Here is an 18,437-nt window from a genome sequence, read left to right as displayed (position 1 = left end):
TTGATGTGGCCATTTGGAGAAGTAAGCACCACCACCAAAAACTTCCTTTCCTCCTCTACGGGAAATTTTCGCCTCTGCATTCCAATGTATTCTTAAAATTCTCACTGCGCAACACGCCGCCCAGGTCCAAGGACTCCAGGCCGCCATCTAGGCGGATGTAGGTTGACGGCTGTCCTGTATCTATTTGAGATTAAAGTTTTACCACCACCACTGTGCACCGCAAGATTTCTCGTCCGCAAGCACGGGTGAAGACTGCCTAGCGGTAGCACACCACACTGAGGATCCCACGTGGTAATTCGCGCAGTAAAGTCTTTTTTTTTTTTTTTTTTTGTTAAGAACGCAAGAAATTGAAATTGTGGCGCTCCCGCAGAAAAACAATATATTATAACGCGGAATAGCTGACAGATTGCAGCACACACCTCGCAGCATACACCTCGCGGATAAAAGCGAATGTTAAAGCACTCAGCCTTGACAGCAGTCGATTCCTCAGAGTGTAACAGTCGAAGCCGTTCATGGTCGCCTGTGCTCGGGTACTGCTTAAGGATAATTACGCATTTAGTTGCCGCTAGTAGCGCTGCAGCCGCACGGTGTACGAGCCACTGTTTTCAAATATTCCACCGGTAACGCCTGGCTTAAAGGGTTCATGAAAAGCTATTTACAAAAAAAAAAAAGTTAAACCCACACGATCAGTAGGTATTCCATAAATCTTGTCGGCAACGCGAAAATTTGTAAGCCTTAGCTTATTAGCACCGAAAATATGGGTGATCAAAAATAATGCGTGATCAATCGATAGTCGCGCACAAAGAGAGTAGTCAATATCGAGGTTCAACGTACGTAGATCTTCTCCTTATCGTAGCGGATCTTGAGGTTCCACAGGAGCGCCGCCTCGCTGAGGTCGCTGTAGAAAGAGGTGAAAAAAAAAAAAAAAATGAGAGAGAACACGCAAGCCTGTGTGGTTAAAAATGCCTCCAATATGAGACAGACTGTCCATATTTGCCACTGTATGTCGGTACACTCAAGTTCAGCAATTATTAGCTTACAAAATTGTCTAGCAGTCATTTTCATTGGCAAACACACACAAGTCTGAACAGCGTACACCTCGAGTGTGCAGCGCATACCTGCACGACGATCATTAGTTCGAGCCAGTGTAATACAGGAAAAAAAAAAATCGAAACGAATTTCGAAACTATATTTTCATTTATATGCACAGGTCATTAAGCGCCGAGACACTTCAGGAACTAACTTAATTTTCAAATCACAATTTATTTATTTATTTATTTATTTATTTATTTATTTATTTATTTATTTATTTATTTATTTATTTATTTATTTATTTATTTATTTATTTATTTATTTATTTATTTATTTATTTATTTATTTATTTATTTATTTATTTATTTATTTATTTATTTACACTCAAGGCCCAAGGCCATTATAGAGAGGAGGGGCATACAAAATCGCAGGCCCATTGCTTGAAGGAATCGACATTGGCTATGTTGAGGATGGAGGCAGAGAGACGATTCCACTCGTTGCAGATGCGAGAGGGTTAAAGGAAGCTAGACAAATATTGGTGCGGCGTGGTGGAGCATCTGCTTTTAACTGCTTATCAATGCGGATTTCAGACGCACGAAATCACAGCCAACACAAGCAGCTCGCTTGGAGCCTCCACACTGCTTGATGTCCAAATACTCTAGAGCAGTGGTGGCCAAACTGCGACTCGCGAGTCGAATGTGGCTCGCGATTCTCCGGCATCTCTATTCCCTTCCCCACATTCCTACCTCTAAGGAAGGCTACTCTACATTTCAGAAAGTACGCGCACACAGGCAGTCATTGCAAACGGGGGCTACATCGCAGAGCAGTGTTCAGTGTGCCCGCCGGCTTTGTTCGTAGGACGAAACATTGCCACTAAGCACTCTTAATATCCACCTCATTCACTACTGTTCTGCAATAAAAGAGTTTCTATGGCTCTTTGCGTAGATTTTTATGTCCACCCATGGAGGAAGGAAAGAACTTAGGAGAGGCCCTAACGTCATTTCTTTTGAAGCCGGCGCGGCCGCGCCGCAGCCGGACGCTGCAACGTCTCTCCTCCTCATTTACCCTTTCTCCGCGACGCTCACGTACCTAGGGCCCTTAGCAACACTGTTGCTAGTGGCCCGAGTTTTCATAGCAACAGCGTCGCCGTTGCTAATGGCCCGACTTGGCTAACCCTAAACTTTGACGTCACTTCCGACACACTTTCTCCAATGCATTGGGAACGGCAAGGGCCTCTCCTAAGTTGTTTCCTTCCTCCATGTGTCCACCCTTAGTCTACAGAGCATCAAAGCGCACATTATATGCCTTCTTCAGAACTTTAAAATTTATGTTACCCACTTCCGTGAAAAAAAAAAACAATAAAGAGCACTGCAGAATCTGCATTGGAGTAATGCAAAAACACGGATGCTGCTGTTGGTTGCTTCTGGTTGCTTGTAGTTGCTTAATTCCACTTCTTGTTTACCATTTTAGTCTTTGGTACTTTCAAATTGCGCGCCACTCCCTTCCTATGCCCTTTTTCTGGCTCGACTTCAGGTTGCGTGACGGTACATCATTGACGTCACCTTAATTGACTGACTTCATTAAATATTTAGTATTTAATCCATATTAACGTCACCCTAATTGACTGACCTAATTAACTATTTTAATATTTGGTACCTTCAAATGTGGCGCCAAGCCATTGCCTAATGAGACCATTTTCGTCTTTACTTTTACATTTTTTACCTCTAATTAATTACCTAAGTAGCTTATTGGCTTAATTATTTTTTCAAACACAACATTACGTCACCCTCTATTCATTGACAGAACTCATTAACATCTACCACTTTTCAATTACAATTGCTGCGGACATGATTTTGTTGACGCGGCCTGCGGACGCGATTTGCGGACAGAACATAGCGAAGTAATGCTTTCGCATTAATAAAAACTATATAGCATAGTCATCTTCCATTTCAGTCTCTCTGCCTGTCGTAGCTACCGCGTATACGCACTGTTTCAAGACATTGGCTCATTAAAACCACTGTGTGCACAAGTAGTTGTGCAAGTCTAAAACGCTCATGGCGCAATTAGCAGACAATGAAAATGTGCGGAAAATAAAAAACGAGACAGCCGTCAAAAGGGTTTTCTTACACCTGGATCACAAAACGCCATTTTGTACGTGACACTTTTATGCGCTCTTACGGGAGGCTGCATCTGTTAATATCAAATTAGAGACGTAAACCTTAAAACGCGCTTTCTGACAACAGCTGTCGCTTGTGTGTGGACACCGCTAAACTGTCACGACGTCCACAGTCACAGGAGCGCGAGGCACTCACGGACAGTCCTTGCTTGCGAGATTGAGATTGATTTATAGGACTGTCACACTTGTGTCAGTAGACACCTGAACCGCGCCGTAAGGGAAGGGAGGAAGGTGGGAGTGAAAGTGGAAAGAGAGAAAGGGGAGCCGTAGTGGAGGGCTACGGAGTAATTTCGACCACCTGGGGATCTTTAACGTGCGCTGACATCGCACAGCACACGGACGCCTCTTCGTTTCGCCTACATCGAAAACCGTGATCGAAACGCAGCCGCCGAGGTCGAGTTCGAACCCGCGTACTCCGGCACAGTAGTCGGGCGTCTTACCACTGCACCACCCCGGCGGAGCTTGCTTGCGAGAGGCTTACATAGATCGGCCTGCGATTCTGTGGCATGGGCTATGCCTATGTTAAGCCTGTTCTTTGACTACGTAATGCCAATGGCTACTGCATAGTACAGACAACTTGCAAAAAATCTACGTAGTGCGCGGTACTCACACCACTCTACCTGCTCAGACAGTTACGTGAAAAGAAAAATGAAGAGAAAGAATTTACGAACCTGCTGTTTGAAGCGCCTCAACTTCTGTATTCGGTCGTCTTAAATATTTCTTCGTTTTGTTTTCTTTTCTATACTGCAAGCCGCGCTTGTTTGTTTGTATTTTTTACCTAAATGACAAAAAGTTCGTGCGTTTTGTAGCGGCAGTGCCCGTGAAATTGCGCTTAGAGTTTGCGCTTAAAGCGTTTTGTCGCCTTTTAAACTTTGCCCCTGTGCGCTGTCCAAGCAGCGCGTCTATGTTTGTCTAAAAGAACCCCAGGCGCTCGAAACATAAGAGTCCTCGTCAACAGCGCACAGCTCGTGATAGGCTGCGTGTAACACCAGATATCATGCGGTATGCCGTACTATACCACACCATACTATGCAATACCATGTTCACACACATCTAGCACAAAATTCATCCTCACAATATAGGAGAAACATTTATGTGAACTCTGCAGAGATTTGATCACCCTAAAGCACATTTGATGTTCGTGCAGTGAACGCGACAGGCAGGAAAATACCCTACCCCCCCCCTCCCCCACACACACACGCAAATTGCGACTTTTCACATCTTCTACACATTAGATTAATTTTGGGAGAAAACGCACTCTGACACATAATTTGTTTTTCTTACATTTTCCCGGTATACCTACATTTTTATTTGCTATCAATTAAAGCTTCTGATCAAATTTTGACATGTTCAATCATTTCATTTCTTTATAGCGGTAAGGTCACATAAGCCTTGCATTTGGAAAATTATGACCTCAGTTGTCAATGTGTCATAAAACCCAGGCGAATACGACGCAAATACAATATACTATAGCATGCCAAAAAATTCTTAGGATTGTGAGAGGTGTGCTCTCCACGTTTCCGTCCCTTCACTAAAGAAAAGAAAACAACCCTTCCGGTTGTTGCGTACTTAAAAAAAAAGAAAGAAAACATATACACTACGCAGGAATGCACTGCAAGACGACTTACGCCAACTTGACCATGTCATCGACGCCATCGGTACCTAAGTCCTGGCGCTTACGGACCGTGGACAACTTGTGGATGGTGAACGTCTGGGCCTGCGTCAGAGCAAAGCACGCAGAAACTAGTATCGAGGCCGCTCTACATTTAAGAGGACACTACCGATGAGCGTTTAGAAAGTTATACCTGAACTAAAAGGATGTAAATTTTACCCCATTTCTCCGCGTCTCGTGAAGCAAGACACGATGTGGGCTCAAAAGCGACGCGGTACGATGATCAGGAAAATTAACGATGAAGCGTTAATTACTAGAAACCACCTTAAATGGGCGCTCTACATGGCATAAAATAATATAAATAGAAAAAGTCACTCAAAATATGCGATATCAAGATCCGAATTAAACGTTCAAAAGAAAGGCTGCTCTTCTTGGCTGAATTGGTTCGTTGGATCGCACCTCTCGAGAATATTGTTCTTTTGTATTTCGCCGACTATTGATCACAGTTGTATATCGGTAATTCCAAATGATCTAATACAAACTCTGCACGAATTAACTGATGTTTTGATCCCTTAACCATATAGGGCATTAAAGGGAACCCCAAAAGGCCCCTGCATGCATAACTACAGACTATCTGAATGAATGTTTAAGTCCCATAGAGTAAGATTTAACGTACTGTGTACATATAGCAGCTTAATGCGTTTGAAAAAAATATCGCGGAATGTTGATCAGATTTCGCTCAAGGAACAATTTATCATCTCCGTGAACGCCTCTAATCAAGCCCTAAATGATATATTCGCCATAACCTTAGCGCATCGAATTTCTAAAGTTGTTTATATAATAGAGTTCCTGGGAAGTGGTTTCTTTGTTATTAGCTGCAGTTTGTGCGTTACCGTTCAGCGTCATTTTTGCGACTACTACCTTGCCATGGTTCTTCAAAAGCAAAAAAAAAAAAGTGCTAGGAAGAGCTTGTGAACATCTTTTTAAGCAACGTGAACGGACAGGCCTTTCCACGCACCTTCCCAGACACTACGGCCTGTACGGTGACGACCTGCGCGGGCTTGGAGAACTCGACCACTTCTCCGGGCAGACTGTAGCCCAGGCCCGGGTCGAACCAGACCAGCTGGCCGGGCTCGAACTCCTCCATGGCCGACGTCACCACCGTCGAAGAGGAGGCGGAAGAAGACGGGCTCGCGGCAGGAGGCTGCGCCGGTCTCGGTGAGCCTCCCCGATCACTGGCGGCCGTGGTCGTTCGCCTCATGTCGCCGGGCGAGTGTTGGACACGCCACACGGTCTGCTGGCACTGTTGGTGCTGCTTGTAAAAGTTGCTCTTGCTGCAGTGCTGGGCTGGTGGCCGCGCGGGCTGTGCCCATCACTCAACGACGTTGTGTCCAAGTGCCGGGGGCGGCCGCGCTGCAAATCGCAAACAAGAGTTTTGTGTTACAATGAATATACACACCGAAAAGTGGGAGGCTTTTTAGTGCGAGCGCAAAGGTGCAAAAGCGACGAATTGTTGACTAACGACACGGAACGCTGCCTTTAAATAGATCTGACTGCATGAAATGCATTCACTACGTATGTATTGCAATAGCAAGGCCTCTAATAAGGCCCACAGTAAATCCCACAGCCTGATGCTGCGAAGAGAGTGACGGCTTGAGCTAGTGTGAGTTATAGACTCGCTTAAGGAACGCAAACCAGGACACTTCATGCACATCCTTCTTACATGCCCCACCTTTCCTCATCCCCCATCACCGAACGTCGCAGAGTCCTACTGGGAGTCTCTCATGAAGAGCACTTTAAGTCAAGAACAACGGAAGATCATTTCCAGTGCTATGGTGAGGATTGCTCTTCAAGGACTTTCTTTTGCCTTATAAGGGTGTCTCCCAAGTAGTAAGGGAGCACCCAAGTGCCATGCAGGGAGCTTCGCCCCCAGTGTTTGTTCCAAATGGCAATAAAATGTTTATAACATCATCAGTGCTCGCGGTTAATTCGCACAGTTAAAGGGTCCTTTCCTGGTTAAGAAGACGATGTAGAAGATGGGTGCAAACAGAGAATGTGCGCAATTACTGATTTTTTTTTTTTTTGTCTCGAAAAGCATGCCGGAAACATGGCGAAAGTTAGTATCACAGAGGTTTTTAATAACAATTAACTGCGTTTCATCTAGGCGCCACCTGCATTTCAAGCCTTCGTTCCAATCTTTTTTCGTGTACTCCCATTTCCCTGTGTGTAACGTTGGATAAGAGGCCCGACTTAAGCACAACACAAGTTCTATAGTGTTCCTCTTCATAAACTCCCTATGTTTCGCTTCCTCCGTTCTTCGTTGGTGTTCTCCGTGCCTCACCGCGGACAGAGGGAGGAGCTGGCAGCTCCAAATATGCGGACACGAGAAAGTGCCAGTGTAGACCCCTGTGTGCACTACATATACATTGAAATATTGTAACTGCCGGGGAAGGGGAACGAAGTGATTCTAAGCGATTCCTTGTCTCGAAAGAGAAACACCACGCAACTATTTCGTGTGGAGGATAGAGCATTTATTATACTCCGGAACGCGCCACCTCCGCGATGCGGTCGCGGCTCTAAAGAAAGCACTTAATTACCTCAAAGCGTGTGCTTGGGGAGCGCGCCGGAAGGAAACATGTGAAGCGACTTAAGTTACAAACGCGCACTACCCGGTAAATAAACAAAAAAAGAGAAAGCAAAAACATGACCAGGGGACAAGAATAGACGGATTGTGTGGCGTACATCGTGGGTGAAGTTCCAGACGCAAGCTTTCGCTTAATGTGTTTGACACCGAGGAAGGAAGGTTGAGACACCTAGCTCCAAGAGTGTGTACTATCCACTTCCTTCCCGCGCCTGTGGCGGCGTCTCCTCAAGGAACGAGCTTTTTTTATTTTTTTCTTTAAATCTCGCGCGCGCGGGAAAAACGTGCGCGCCCTTCGCTGCATCAACTCGCTCCTCTTTTCCTTTCCTAGGCGTTTTATTCGCTCTTTGTTCTTTTGTTTTTCCCCTTTTCCTAGGCGTTCTTTTCGCTCTTTGATTTTTTTTTTTTTTTTCCTCTTATGTCGTCGGTTCAGCCTTACGTACCGAAAGGCATGCGGAATGCTTCCAGCGGAAGGTGTGCGAGGCGATGCAGCTGAAACCGGTTTTAATCCGTCAAGCACGCGCTCGAACTCGAAATTTAACATTTACTTAGCGCAGCGCTGGATTGCATAATTCGGTCGTAGTGTGAAGGGACGCCGTGGTTCGCCGCTCAACTGGGTCCCCACCGCACCGCATCACTGGATTATATATAGACCCTATTCACTATCAGGTTTAGCACGCGGCAGTTGTGGCAACCCTGTATTGTGGAGACGCCATAACGTTGGGCGGTTCGGAACTCTGCGCCAGTTTAAGGGCGTTCTCCATGCTGCGCGCCGTTCATTTGCCGGACACTTGAGACGTCGTTTGCAAAGCCGTCCAATCAGAGTTCGGATTTTATCGACACCGTGTCATGATTCGCCATAGGCCTTCTCTCTCTCTTTCTTTCCTCCTCTCCAATGTTGTGTTGTGCGTGCCATGGTTGCAAGTACCGCTGCAATGACGTCACGTGAATAAAGTCTATACTCCATAAATAACCACACACAATTCAAGCAAAACCTGCTATTGATTGTAATGCCCTAAAAGAGAAACCATAAATCAGCGCAACAACAATCCAGCAGGGTACATAGTATCAAATTTATACATTTTGATATGTGTCATAATTATATTTCTTTTTACGTGCACTGAGATTTGCTCAGACACTTTCAGTCGAATATGTCCGACTCGCGTCTTTATGCCATTCGTCCGAGGGGCAGAATTTGTCAAGCCCTTGTCCGACGTTCTAAGCGCGCCGTCCTAATCACAATCGTCTACTGGACGCGACGCGTTGAAATAAACTTGACATACAAGCAGTTTAAAGGTGTCGCATGGGGAATCGGTCGGGAAGACAGGTATACGTGATTTTGCCGTTTAAATTAACCGCACGGCGTGGATTTCGGTAGATTGTGGCACTTGGCAGATGATTTTGGTTCGCGCCTCATTTGAGATGATGGTCGCTATTCGCTTAAAAGAGTACAAACACGTACATTTCTTGGCTGCGTGTTTTATTATTTGTAACTCAGCGTATAGCATATCACGTAGTTCATCACTGTGGACGATGACAGGATCAGCGGGAGAAAATGAAGACAAATTGCAAAGAGCCCTGGATGGCATTAGGGAATTGCAAGAAGAAACGGCATGCACTGCGCCCCTGAAAAAACCGTGTTCATTAGAATCCACAAGAAACACTTCAAGGCAGAGCCGATTCAAATCCGACTTCAAAACCAAGAAATCAAAATAGTAAAAACCTTGAGGATACTATAGGTATGTGGCTACAGAGCCACAGGAAAAGAACGCACGCAATCAAGCTACTGACTCGGGCAACCAGTCAGGTCTGCGGCATGATCCGAAGAATAGAAAACAGAAACGGAGGGTTAAAGGAGAAGGACGCGATCAGAATAGTAACGGCGATGATAGACCCCCGCTGGACCAGCTTCCCGTACAATGTCACCAGAACGGAATCACAGAAAATTGACGCGCAGTTTCGGAAAGCTTATAAACTAGCACTCGGATTACTAAGTCATGCATCCAATGAGGCTTTTATGGCAATGGGCATCTCGGCCACCTACGAAGAACACAAAGAAGCCATCCTGGTCTGGCAAGAACGCAGACTGGAACAAAGTCGGACTGGTAGACAGCTACTGAACATCATAGGACGACCCATCGACAAGAAAACTAACCCCACAAGAGAAACACTTACTCCCGAAAGCAGAACTCAATACCAGGTCCTTCCAATTCCCAAAAACATGGACCCCTACACAACAGCGAAAGACGAAAGGGAGAAGTCGCCACATACAATACGTCGTCAGAAACAATAGCAACATACTCTATGTAGACGCCAGTCCATATCTGGGAAGAAAAGCGGGGGTAGCAACCACAGTTGACCACACCGGAAGAGAGGTGACCACCTCATTGATCAAGACCAATAGCTACATAGAAGATGCAGAGGAAGTTGCAATCGCCCTTGTAGTTAAACACGCCAGCAGCCAAGGTAGAAAACACATAATACTGAGCGATTCCAAAAGCCTGTCGGGCCTTCCTCATGGGACGCATATGCAAACAGGCACACCGAATAATGGAGCAGGAAAAAAGGACGGGCAACATGAAGCACACAATCCTGCAGATACCGGCACACGAGGGAATCGACGGCAACGAGGCTGCCGACAGGATAGCCCGAGGGGATACTTTCCGGGCTCATGCGCCAGCTGCCCCAGAGCCTTCAACCCCTCTCACATACGGGGAACTAATACAATACTTCAAATTAGAAAGAAAACGATACGCAGAACCACACAAAGACCTCAGAAGACAGGAGACAGTAGCCTGTAGGAACATATATACAGGCTAGGACATTCCCAAACCTAGCAAAGTACCACAAAATCTGGCCCGAAAAATTAAAAAAAAAACAACACATGCACTGCATGCGGTGAAGTCTCGGACATCCTTCACATGATATGGAACTGCAAAGAGCAATTAGAGAAATATAAAGTTCGAGCACTCAGCCAAGCGGAGTGGGAAGCAGAGCTGGCCCACACGGGTCTCTCTGAGCAGCGCAGCCTGCTCACCAGGGCCCGCGAGGCAGCCCGAGCCAATGGTATCCTGGATTGAGGAAATCACCCACGCTATTCCGTTAACCAATTGCAGTTTACTCTCTCTCTCTCTCTCTTTCTCTGGAATTCAGTCAGAATTCACTGCAAACAGACCACGACAGTTCAGAACCCTCTTGCAGTTTCGTCCTAACACTGGAGCGGCCACAGCAGGCGAACTTCGCTCCCTCCTTCCTCCCTCCCTCTATGGCGCGGTTCAGGTGTTCTCGGACAAGTGTGCCAGATACTGCGCCTTTCCTTTCCTGTGAACCAGTTATTATTATTATTATTATTATTATTATTATTATTATTATTATTATTATTATTATTATTATTACTATATTATTATTATTATTATTATTATTATTATTATTATTATTATTATTATTATTATTATTATTATTATTATTATTATTATTATTATTATTATTATTATCTGCAGAGGAAAGTAGCCGACGTTTAAAACAGTATGGAGAACACTTGCTCTCCGCCTAAAAGCTTAAGACGCGGTAAAGTGAGATATGAACACATCAACGTAACCTAGAAGATTCGACACCCAAGAATCACGGGAAGGTTGATTCTGATTCCACCTTGCCACCTAAATAATGAGCAATCCGATTTCGTAGCGCCCCGCCAAATTCCTGGTGTCACGTGGTTTCGTTAATTCGCACAAACCTTCGAAAAATCAGTGCTCGGTCATGCCAACTGTCAGTTACCAACTGCGAGCGCCATGCTTGTGAGTTTTCTCTCACAACGCCGACACCGACAACGCCAACGCTGGATTTTAAGGCGAAAGCCTTTATTGGCTCATGCTGTCGTGGACAAAATGTGCCCCGCTATTGCGGCAGCTCTGATTGGCCGAGGCGGGATGACGTCATAGAGATCTCGACCAATCACAGAGCACCACCACAGTATGCGCGAATACGTGCCTTATATGGCCATATGTCGATCAATGACCAATTACTAATTAATTAATTGTTTAACAACTGATGACCAATTAAATAATTCGTCAATTAACTCATTAATAATTATTAACTACCTAAGTAATAATTTATTGTATACTCAATTACTACATAGCTAATTTGCTAGTTATTTATATACTAATTAGTACCAGTTGCCTAGCAGAATGCGGCACTCAGGCTTTCGCCTTTCCCTACTTTAGTCGCTAAAGTTCCTTGTAACTTATTTCGCGTCCTTTCAAGCTATCGCATAAAAATGTGGAAAGTGTTCTGGTGCTAAGCTTACAGCTTTTCATAGGCCTATGAGAAGAAAACATATACATCAGGTTATCACTATTCTTGAACCCTGTAAAGAGCGCACAGCTTACAGAATGAGGTGCATCGGAAGTAAATTGTTTAATCACCTAATCAAGCAATCACCCACTGCATCGAATGGCACATATATTTGCTGCAATCAACAGCAAAGATCAACCTTATGAACAGGTTTTCTATGGAGGTCGTGCGTCTACACGCCGATGGACGACGAAGCAACGCCTGTGCGAAAGAAGCCGAAACAGCAAAATTAGTAAGAGTCACGACGAGGATTCTTCACGTTCTTTCCCTCAGTCCGTTACAGAAGCGAGTGTAGACTACACCGTCCTTGGCAGCGCTTTAAAATGTCGTTATAAAAATAGCACCGCATGAATTTAAGCGTAAACCCTTCGTGCTTTAACCTCGGTATTTCTGCCTCCCTCTTCCTCCTCTCACGTTTATATTTATTATTTTTTCTTCTGACCAGTGGTTGCGTACTTCTTAAACGTGACCGCGAAGAAAAAGCTGAGCTAACAAAATTTACCTTTTCTCTTATCCTTTCGCCGCAGTGACCTCGAAACTCCAGAGACCCGATTAAAACGAGAGTATATCCTTAGCGCGAGGTTGCGAGAAAAAAAAAAAGCTTTAATCGCTCTAGGGCAAGCCGCGCGCGTACCGCTTTTGCACAAACCACGTATATATCCCGGACGCGAGAGATTTCTTCGTCAGATCGTGCGAAGGACGAGACTATAGCGAAGCGGCAGTCGTGAGATGCACAAGTTTTCTGTTTCTTACTTCTTTTCTTTCGGTTCTAGACTCCTTGAAACCCAAACTGCTCCATATATGTCTTATTCCGATCCTCTAAAGGTGAAGCTAAACCAACCGCGTTATTTCTTTCATTTGTTTATTTTTTTCTGAATTCAATTTTCCGACTTCTGTCCATGTGAAGGTCACGCTACAGTTCTCTGTCAGGCTGCGGTGAGATTGTTCTCAGTTTTAGGTGCATTTATTTATTTATTTTTTTCTGAATCGGGCGGTCTCCCGCGAAAACAGCACGAGAACAAAAAGGGCAGTTAGCTCAAACCGAGTAGCTGAGAGTGAATGTGGTTATCTGTAACCTACATTTCTAACGCTTACACAGGGAAAAAAAATTTCCTCAAAAACTTGCTCACCTCGCCTGCTTAATTCTTAACCATTTGTTAGTCTTTAGATAAGGACTTCGCAAAGGCGTTACCACGAAGGTTTCATTGTGCCGGCAGAGGGTTGATAAAAGAAAATCCGCCTTTTTCACAAAATGTGGCGCCCTCTGGAAGTGGTTGAAAATTCGTCTGCTATCGGTTGAAAACGCCCTTGGCACCAGCGAAATGATGGTGTGTGTTTTGGACAGCTGCCGCCATCTGTCGCAAACGCCTGTCACGAATAATACCTACACATGGCCTCCGAGATCAGTTACGGCTGCGTCGATCACGGAGGCCAGGAACTGCGTATGTGCAGCTAGGGCTGGCGGTTTGTTTTCAACCAGGGGAGAGGCGCGCATGCGCAGAGCGGCCTTGTGAAAAAGGCGGATTCGCAGGCAGCGATTACGATTCGTGCGACACACATACGTGTTAGCAACGTACTTGTCTAGTATGTGTACACATTTTAAGCGCGATGACTCAAACTGTGGAGAGAGTTAAAGTTGTAATTATGAAATATTTTCCTATGCGCCTTGAGCCTTCTCCTCGTCGTTTAGAATATAGAAGTCATCAATTTGACCGCTGCAACGCTTTCTATACGAGTATATCTTCTCTTACGCTTCCACAGTTTAAAAAGAAAGCGGAAATTTCTCTCTTGATTTAGCTTCCTGTCAGCACCTGCAGGTGGATATACTAACCATGGTAGGCGGCAGGAGGAAGAGGCTTCGCTCTTACAAAATTTTTAGACAGTCCACAGACTGTAACTTCTGTCAATAAGGTCTATGACTATCTTTATCTTTACCGCCGTGCAGTCGTTGACGTTTGTCTATAGACTGTCTGTAAAAAAATTGAAGACTGTCTATAGATTGTATAGAAAGGGAAGGAAATGCAGATCACTGTAGACTTTAGCCTGTAGTAATACAAGACAAAAGCAAATAATCTGAAGGATGACAATAAAGTCTATAAAACGACTATAGGCATTCAATATACCCTTTCATAAAGACAGAATCTCAACCTTTTTTATTTTTTACAGTTATGGCTAACGAAAAAATCGGGGGAAACTCCAGCTGCGCCCTAATGGTATGTCGCGATAGCGGCCTATGATCCTCTCTAATTTCACAATCATTAGCGTCTTGAGATATCATACCAGAGTCTTGAGATACCAATTTACATGATTACATGAAAGGTGCGCGGCGGTGTACGTATAAACAATCTCTTGTTCCGAAGCCTTCGAAGCGTGCCTTGTCATGCTGAACAACATAAATGATGTCTCCGTGGCAGAGTCGATAACCTGTCTCTTACATAGCTCGCAACCAAAGAGTCGCAGGTTCGAATCCTGCATGAAACCTAAACTTCAGAAAATGTTTATTTAAGCGAAATCAATTATTTCGTAAAATTAACTAATTTCGGATAAGCAGTGACATTTAATTCGAATTTCACGGGATACAATCACCATAACTACACATTTCGCGTAAGAACTGTGGTTTGTTTTAATTTTCCGCGCACCTGGATGCGACCTCATGACACCCTGCTGACAAACCAGAATTTGAGTGACACAACGTCAATAACGCCATACTTTCTGCGACATGGAAACTTTACGCCATATATATAGCGTATAATAAAACGCATGAATTTCAATAGGCGAACTGTAAAGATCCATAACCCGCCTAATCATTTCGCGCTGCAATTGTTTTTCAGTAGGACACATTAGAGCTCGATCTAATTATTTGTAAGAAAAGATTAACTGCATGGCTTGGCATTTGGCAACCCAGCAGACGCTGCTAAACAGCAAAATACTAATTTATTCCTCAGAAAGTCGAAAAATAAATCCCTGCCGCGGGAGCAACCCTTGAAGTTAATTAATACGTATGGTAATGTCCACTCGCGTCGCAGATCTCCGAACGAAATAACACATTTGCCGATGGTGACTAGCTGCCCGCGAAAGCAGCCGAGGGCAACGCTACATTTCGCAGTCTTTTCTGGCTTGCAAAAAAGCTCCGTTTTCATTGTAAGTACCCTTTTTGTCAAAATGACGTGGTCAACCGTCAATGTATGTAAGCTCTAGCTGTTTTTGCTTACTTGTTCGATTCTACGTGTATCCTTTCATTGCGCGCTAGACCGCTGGACTCTCTCTGTAATGAAAAACGTTCGCGACGTTCGACTCCGCCGAACATGGATATCGAGAGTTAGCTCCTGAAATACCACCGTCGAGGGCACACCGCGGTGGTAGTATTGCTACGTAAAATTAGCCACTTAAAATTATTTTCTTATTTTCATTTGCTCAGTTTTATGATGTTGTGATCACGTGACATGCATGAAGTCAAAATGTGTAGACACAATGTCTCGACGCTGAGGCAAACAACCTGCTGAAACGGTAATTTCAAGGGTCGATTGGGGCATCTCACCAAACTCGGCGAATGTGCGCAGTGTAAAGCTAACGCTCTAATAGGGACCAATACGCATCTACATGGCAAGAGAAATATACGGTAATTAACGACCTTGGAAGAGGACCAATACCAAGGTCGCGAGTTTACCACTGAGCCGTGAGAGAAGTTATAGGACAAAAACCTGCAACAATGAGACAGCTAGTGATCCGTTCCGCCATCGGACAACAATAAGTCCGTCTCGCGCGGCAAAAGCCCATTATGTGGTCTTTTTGTGGTGGTTTGTGGTTTGTGGGGTTTAACGCCCCAAGGCAACTCAGGCTATGAGAGACGCCGTAGTGGAGGACTCCGGAAATTTCGACCACCTGGGGTTCTTTAACGTGCACTGATATCGCACAGCACACGGGCGCCTTGCTTTTCGCCTCCATCGAAAAGCAGCCTTTTTGGAATCCCTGACCCCTTTCCTAAGCATTTCAACCCTCAAGAGCCGAGCACCAGGCCGGGGGAAGTCTTGTACCAATTGAAGAGAGAGAGAGAGCAAACTTTATATAGTGCAAAAAAAAAATAATAATGTAAAGCTCCCATCGGTTTCTAATGTACTCATTGGAAACCGATGGGTACCAGGCGGCACCGAGGATCGTACCTGGTACCTCCCGAATGCGATGTGGATGCTCTCCCACAAGGCCATCGCTTCGAAAAGTATTACTTTTTGCGTCTTTATTATTATTATTATTATTATTATTATTATTATTATTATTATTATTATTATTATTATTATTATTATTATTATTATTATTATTATTATTATTATTATTATTATTATTATTATTATTCTCTTTGACGAGGAGTTGATAAGTGAGAGTCTTAAGCGTCTGAGACCTTCTTTGTCTCCTGGACCTGATGGCATTCCAGCTGCCATAATAAAAGCCTTCAGTTATATCTTCGTACCAGTACTGACTGCCATATTTAATAACTGTTTAAAAAATGCTGCCTTTCCTCGCGTGTGGAAAATGGCACGCGTGTTTCCTGTCTTCAAGTCTGGAAACAAATCTGATGTTTCCAATTATCGTCCGATTTCTCTTCTATGTGCAACCTCTAAGCTTTTCGAATTAGCTTTGCACAGCGTACTTTCCTTCCATCTCAAACATATCATAGTACCGAATCAACATGGCTTCATGTCGGGTCGCTCTACTTCTACCAACCTAGTCACGTTTATGACGTATGCCTCTGCAGCAGTCCTTCAGAGGGGTCAGGTTGACACTGTGTACTGTGATATGAGCAAAGCTTTCGACGTTGTTACTCACTCACTACTTCTTGAAAAACTTCTACTCTCTGGCGTTGAAGTCTCACTCGTAGCCCTCCTACGCAACTATCTCCTTGATCGCTTCTGCTTTGTCAGTGTCAATGGACAGACTTCTTTCGTTTACCCTGCAACGAGTGGAGTTCCTCAAGGTTCAGTACTAGGCCCGCTTCTCTTCTCCGTTTTTATTAATGATGTTTCCTCGGCGATAAAGAACTCCTCGTTTCTTCTTTATGCTGATGATATAAAAATATTCAAGGTAATACATTCTTTTCAAGATTGCGTGTTGTTGCAATCGGACATATCTGCTTTTTCTGATTGGTGTGCGATGAATCGACTTACCCTCAATTCTTCCAAAACTAGGGTTGTGTCCTTTACTCGTAAAACACATAGCTTTCTCTACCATTATTCTGCGAATTCTGTGCTGTTGGATAGGGTTGATGAAATTAATGACCTTGGTGTACTTTTTGACCGCACCCTCAGCTTCTCCTCTCACACTAACCGCATTGCTCAGCGGGCTATGCGCACACTCGGATTCGTTTGCAGACTTTCGAGAGAGTTCCATACTCCACTTCCGTTCCTAAAACTGTACCTGTCCATATGCCTGCCGGTCTTGGAGTATGCGTCGGTTGTTTGGAATGGCACTTGCAAATCGAACTTGGACAAGGTTGACAGAGTACAAAAAAAATTTTTACGGATATTTCATTATCGCTTTCCTTGCGCAACTTCCCCCTCTCGCTCCACCAGGAGCACCCAACTGAATCTTCCTTCCCTTCACTGCCGTCGTATCAGACTTGATATCATATTTCTGTACAAACTCCTTCATGGCCACATTATGTGCCCTCAGCTCTTAGAGTACATCCTACTGCGCGTTCCGCGAAAGAGCATGAGGGAATTCAGACCATTTCAGGTTTCTCCTCTTCATTCCCACTCCCCTCTGGACAGGATGCAGTGGTTATTTAACTCTTTTTGTCCTCACCTTGACATCTTCCAAAACTCGCTCTGTTCATTTACATTGGATGTTCGTAGCGTTGTATTCTAAATAGTACTTTATCACTTAAAACTCCCACTTTCTAGCCTTAAATTGTATTTACTTCACTTTTTGCTTTTTCTCCTGTTCAATGCTGTCTGTATCGTGAACTACTTTTTATCCGTTTCTTACTTATATTTCAACTTTAAACTTTATATTCGAATCTTACTGCCCCTTGTTCAATTTTACTTCTTTATTGTATTATTCTGTATTTCTAGCCTGTGTTTTAAGTACCATGCACTTGTTGCGCCTGGAAGGGTTGTTTATTTTATGTATATTTCTATATTACTATAATCAATGTCAGTTATTTTTTTTTTCTTCTATCTACCGTTCTTTTTTTTTTCTTTTTTTCCTGGTGTGCTAAAAAATTCTCTCACTGTGTATATAAGTGATGCTACTCATTGTTTGCTTACTTTCCGTGATACTTTTCGTCTGTCATTTCATGTATTATTTATTTCTTTTTTTGTGTTCTCTCTGTGTGTGTAAACATGTTTGTGCTTTTTCATTTTTGTTTCTTTTTTTTTTATTTGTGCTGCAGCACAAAGACCACATGGTTGTTCCTGCACACATTAAATAAAGATTGATTGATTGATTATTATTATTATTATTAAATCAGTAAACCCACCTTGTGTTATTTTTTCTTTATTTCTCTCTGTTACCCAATATCTTCCCACGTTTACGCATACAACCTGATTACGAAGCTGTTGAGGACATACCCTATAGTATTAAAGCAACCCCGTTATATCCTCCGCATATGCCTCAAAGCACGCTTCGCGTCC

The 18,437-nt window shown here is 43.9% G+C and overlaps 1 protein-coding gene across 1 annotated transcript in view; it reads right to left on the bottom strand.

The window, feature by feature from the left end:
- The window catches only part of Myo10A (unconventional myosin 10A), a 158,108-nt gene that overhangs the window by 128,281 nt on the left and 11,390 nt on the right, over window positions 1-18,437 (bottom strand). Inside the window, exons 2-4 of the mRNA XM_084604073.1 lie at window positions 5,839-6,233; window positions 4,837-4,925; window positions 835-898 (exon numbers count right to left, since the gene is read on the bottom strand). Coding sequence (XP_084460199.1) covers window positions 835-898; window positions 4,837-4,925; window positions 5,839-6,081 — 396 coding nt within the window. The 5' untranslated portion in view covers window positions 6,082-6,233. The remainder of the gene's footprint in view (window positions 1-834; window positions 899-4,836; window positions 4,926-5,838; window positions 6,234-18,437) is intronic.

Source organism: Amblyomma maculatum, chromosome 5 (genome assembly GCF_055883805.1).
Source record: "Amblyomma maculatum isolate TAMU_Amacu chromosome 5, ASM5588380v1, whole genome shotgun sequence".
Taxonomy (NCBI): domain Eukaryota; kingdom Metazoa; phylum Arthropoda; class Arachnida; order Ixodida; family Ixodidae; genus Amblyomma; species Amblyomma maculatum.
This window is presented reverse-complemented; position numbering and strand designations above follow the sequence as displayed.